Source organism: Otolemur garnettii, unplaced genomic scaffold (assembly GCF_000181295.1).
Source record: "Otolemur garnettii isolate 467f Iridium unplaced genomic scaffold, OtoGar3 scaffold00113, whole genome shotgun sequence".
NCBI lineage: Eukaryota > Metazoa > Chordata > Mammalia > Primates > Galagidae > Otolemur > Otolemur garnettii.
This window is the reverse complement of record NW_003852508.1, coordinates 3,317,358-3,321,960: the sequence shown is the minus strand read 5'-3', so window position 1 is coordinate 3,321,960 and position 4,603 is coordinate 3,317,358. Positions and strand designations below refer to the sequence as shown.

At 39.4% G+C, this 4,603-nt stretch overlaps 1 protein-coding gene across 2 annotated transcripts in view; it reads right to left on the bottom strand.

Moving 5' to 3' along the window:
* Positions 1–4,603, bottom strand: part of CSPP1 (centrosome and spindle pole associated protein 1) — a 130,241-nt gene that overhangs the window by 23,343 nt on the left and 102,295 nt on the right. For both annotated transcript variants that reach the window (XM_023517544.1, XM_023517545.1), the window contains exon 22: positions 2,839–2,978. In XM_023517544.1, the coding sequence (XP_023373312.1) occupies positions 2,839–2,978 (140 nt within the window). The remainder of the gene's footprint in view (positions 1–2,838; positions 2,979–4,603) is intronic.

Below are 4,603 nucleotides of genomic sequence, written 5' to 3'. Positions count from 1 at the left end.
GTTATTGTGTTAAGACATTTATATTCTACATTTATAGAGATTCACATGTACCCTTATAGGATGAACCATAGGTGTGATCCCACCAATCACCCTCCCCCCTTCCCTCTTCTCCCTCTCCCCTCTCCCCATATTAATATTTGGTGATATTTGGGAAATTTTTATTTATAATATTCTCTAGTATGGCTTCCATTTCCCTGGGGCATTCTTCTTCCCCTTCTGGGATACCTAGAACTCGTATGTTTGAACGCTTCATAAAGTCCCATAATTCTGTCAGTGAATGTTCTGCTCTTCTCCCTTCTTTTCTGCCTCTTTAACTATCTGAATTATCTCAAGAGCTTTGTCCTCTACCTCTGAGATTCTTTCTTCTGCATGGTCTAATCTGTGGTTGTTACTTACTATTGCATCTTTAAGTTCCCTAATTGACTGCTTCAGTTCCTTCAGCTCAGCTATATCCTTTCTATATTCTTCATATTGTTCATCTCTTATTTGATTCTGTTTTTGGATTTCCTTTTGGTTATTTTCCACTTTATCAGCAGTTTCCTTCATTATTTCCATCATTTCCTTCATTGTTTTCATCATCTGTATTCTAAATTCCCCTTCTGTCATTTCTAACATTTTTTTTATAGGTGGAATCTTCAGCATGGTCCTTTGGTGGAGGGGGGGGGGTTTGCTCTGGACTGGTTTTTTATGTTGCCAGGATTTTTCTGCTGATTCTTCCTCATGAGTGTTTTCTTTTATTTTTCCTTGCCCCAATTTTCTTTTCACTTCCTCTTGCTCTTTAAGTTACCATGCCTCTGGCCTAAGGCTTCAATGAGTCCTTTTAGTACAGGACTAAAAGGATGAGAAGATTGAAGAGCAAGAAGGAAAAAAAGAACTAAAGAAAAAGAAAAAAGAGAAAGGAGTGGGGGTAAAAGGGAACAGAAAAAGAAGAGAGGCACAGAAAGAGGGAGACAGGATTCACAAAAGTGTACGGGTTGGGTGCCCATAGCCCAAGTGGTTAGCACACCAGCCTCATACACCGAGGGTTGTAGGTTCAAACTCGGCCTGGGCCAGCTAAACAACAATGACAACTGCATCCAAAAATAAAGGTGTACAGTAAGGTACTTTGACCCACACTTTACAAACCCCCAACCTCTGAAGGTGGTGGTTTGGGTGGTTCCTTTGAGGTCAGCGGCTCTTCTTCAGCCTGAGAAGACATGGTACCCCACATCCACCAAATAGAGAGGAAAGACAAAAATGCTATAAATCAAACCAAAATCAATAGAAAACCTTACAGGATAAAATTGGGGGAAAAACCAAATAGCAAGGGCAGAACACTAGCAAAAATGAAGTTCTTAGTATTAAAGAAGGCAATAATGGAAAATTATATTTTAAACTAGAAAAATGAAGAAAGAAGGGGAAAAAAATCCAGGGGGAAAATGTTGAAATTAAAAAAAAAAAATCCCAATACCAAAAACAAAGCAGCATATATATCTTGCTGAATATTGTCTGGGCAACAGGTGATCTTCTAGGGTATGATATGCTAATCACAATGGTGATAGCTGTATGAGATGGAGACTGGAGCCCTCCACTGACTTCTTTGACCTCAAACCCTACAGGGTTGAGAGCCTGAATCTTTTCTCAGTCCACTTCAAAGACACTTTAAACCATTAACCTTGGCTAAGCAGAAGGTTTCCCAGGAAAGCACTTGTCTCTGGGATTTCTCCTGAAGTGGCTGCCAGCTTATCCAGTGTGCTAACACCAGCCTTACTCTATGCCCCTGAGGGCCAAGGCTGCAAGGCAGCCCTCCACTGTCAACACTGAAAGCTCCGCTCTTCCCCGGAGTCTCAGTCCCAGCGTTTGGTGCTGTTCACAGTCCCTAGATCACTCACCCAAAGTCTCCCAGACCAAGCCTCACTCTATCACCATGAGTGCAGAGCCTGCAGGGCAGTTCTCCCACAATGGCTACGCACATAGCTCACAGCTGAACAATGTTAGCCCCATTCTGGCCCAGTGGCTCAGTTCTGGACCCTGGACAACACTTAAAGTCACCCGTACTCTTGCCCAAGTTCTCCCAAGGTAATTCAACCGAGTACCTAAGTCCAAAAATACAAAACAACAGGGGAAGCCTGTCTGCAATCTTGCTGCTATTGTAGTTACAGCTGTGGCAGCCTCAAACTGAATGCAACCACTTGCCACTTCTCCACTGCTTTTGTCCTGCTAGAGTCCAGAAGTCTCTTGCTGTCTCCCTGTATCCCCAAAGGGATGTTTCTGGGCAGAACTCACAAACCAGAGATGCCTGGAGTCTTCTCTCCCCAATCTCACTGCACCCAGTTGCAAAGAAGCTGTTACTTGGCCGCCATCTTGCTCCCTCCTATTCCACTGATCTTTTTAAAGATCACCACCAGTGACCTCGAACCGACATTTTCCAGCATTCATCTTACGTAATCCTTTCTCCTTGATACACTCACTTTCTCAGCTTTCAGCATCCCACATTCCTTTGCTTTTCATCTGTTCACTCTGACTTCTCCTTAGTCTTTACCATCAGCTCACCTTCCTCTGTCCATCCTCCATTACAAGCCCTGTTCCATTCTTCACCCTAGTCTGTACCATCTTATCCTCCCACCCAAGGATTTAATAACTGTAGGCTCTCTAAAAGAAAATATTTAGTCAAACTAAAGCTTCATCAACCAGACAGACAAAGTGAAGAACTAGAGTATACAGAAGTTTTATTCATCATAAATTAAAATAACATAAATAAAATTTCACTTTAGAGGGAGGTTACAGATGTCTTTAAAGATACTTAACTGTGGATAGAACCCTCTTGTCATATCATTAAAAGAATAGCAATCTACTCACCTCTATCTTTCAGTTCATTAAAATCATGAATGTTCTGAAAAGTGGAAGCATCTAACCCCTTAGGTGACTGTCTTCTGACAGGTGCTTGCAACCGATATCTAGCCATGTCAAATATATCCATGGGATTCTTTTCTCTTTTCCTATAGATAAATGACAAATCATAATTGTGCTTTATAACAAAAAAAGTCCAAGTTCACATTTAATTCACTGTAAAAGAAATTTGTTCTCTTTCACAACATACTGTAAAAATTATTTTAATAGGTCTGTTATTTAATCTCTTATCTTAAAATGTATTTACATTATAATTTTTCAAAAACTCAGATGCCGAGTAACTTATTACAAATATATGAGTAGAATAATTCAGCTTTATCTTAAAATGTTCATGTAAGTACAAAGATCATAGTCTTTGGGGGTCACAGAAACTAAGCTTCAAAGACTAGCTCTATTATTAGCAGCATGACCTTAATTACCTTGATTTCATCATTTGTAAAATACAGATAATAACTATCCCTCATAGTCTCTCTTTTCTTTCTTTCTTTTTTTTTTTTTTTATAGAAATGGGTCTCAAACCCAGACTGGTCTCAAACTCCTGAACTCAAAGGATCCTCCTGCTTTCGTCTCCCAAAGTGCTAGGATTATAGGTGTGATCCACCACACCTGGCCCAATCCCTAATAGTCGTATGAGAAAGAGAATTAAGATAAATTCTGTATTATAAAGTGCCCAGCAAAGTACCTAGCATGTATGCAGTAATAGGTAATCAACAAATATTACTTTCCCCTTGGCTTGAAATAGAAATTACACAGAGAAATATGGTATTAATATGCTGTTAAATATACTGGGCCTTATCCAGAGTACCCAACAATAACTTTACAATGGATTTTCAGTGAACTTGGTACCCAGTTTGTTGACTGTGGTACCAGTTTGTTGACTATGGTACTATTCCTGTGGTACCTATGAAACTAACAAAATAGGCAGGTAGCTTAATAAAGGAGTTTTCTGCTGGGGGATGGGAGGGTGACAATAAGAGGGAACAGGGATGGGGAATGTTATTCTTGGTCCTGAAAATAAAATCAAACCAGGCATCTACTGCTGTTTCCCTCAGCACTAGGTGGGTCTCCTCTACTTCAATAACACAGTTCTAAGCTATGGTCATGTAAAGTTTGGTGAGACTCCTTCCTTCATTGCTCTACCATCAAGTCTCCCCTAAGCAGTTAGACAGAAAGAGCTAGGATTCCATGGAGTTTCTTCTTTGGTCTGGGGTTAGGGGAGTACAGAGGATTCACTGGGGCCATAAAACCACCCTGTCAAGGCTGACATAGACTTCTAATACTCACCTACTGTGATAGATCTCCATGGAAATTTCATTAAAATGCAGAAGAGGAGACTATTACATTGGGCACCTGTCTAGATTCCAATAATGCTAATAGCTGAACAGGCAATAAGTTAGAAATTAGGTTATTAAATCTTTACATGTGAGCTGCATCCTGTTTGTTTGACAATGTGGTGAATTAATAATCAGAGATTCTTTTTATGAAAATATTTATAAAACTGAAATAAAGAACCAACCCCCGAGATGTCTCTAATTATGACACATATTTGAGTACTAAGGTATTAATAAATGTATTTAACCAATTCTTGCTAAATGATGGCAACTCTTAACATGTTATCTAATTTAGGTTAGAACTCAGAATTATACATTCAAATACATCTCTTTATTCTTCATTAGAATCTCATGTGGTAGAAATTACTATATACAATTTTCAA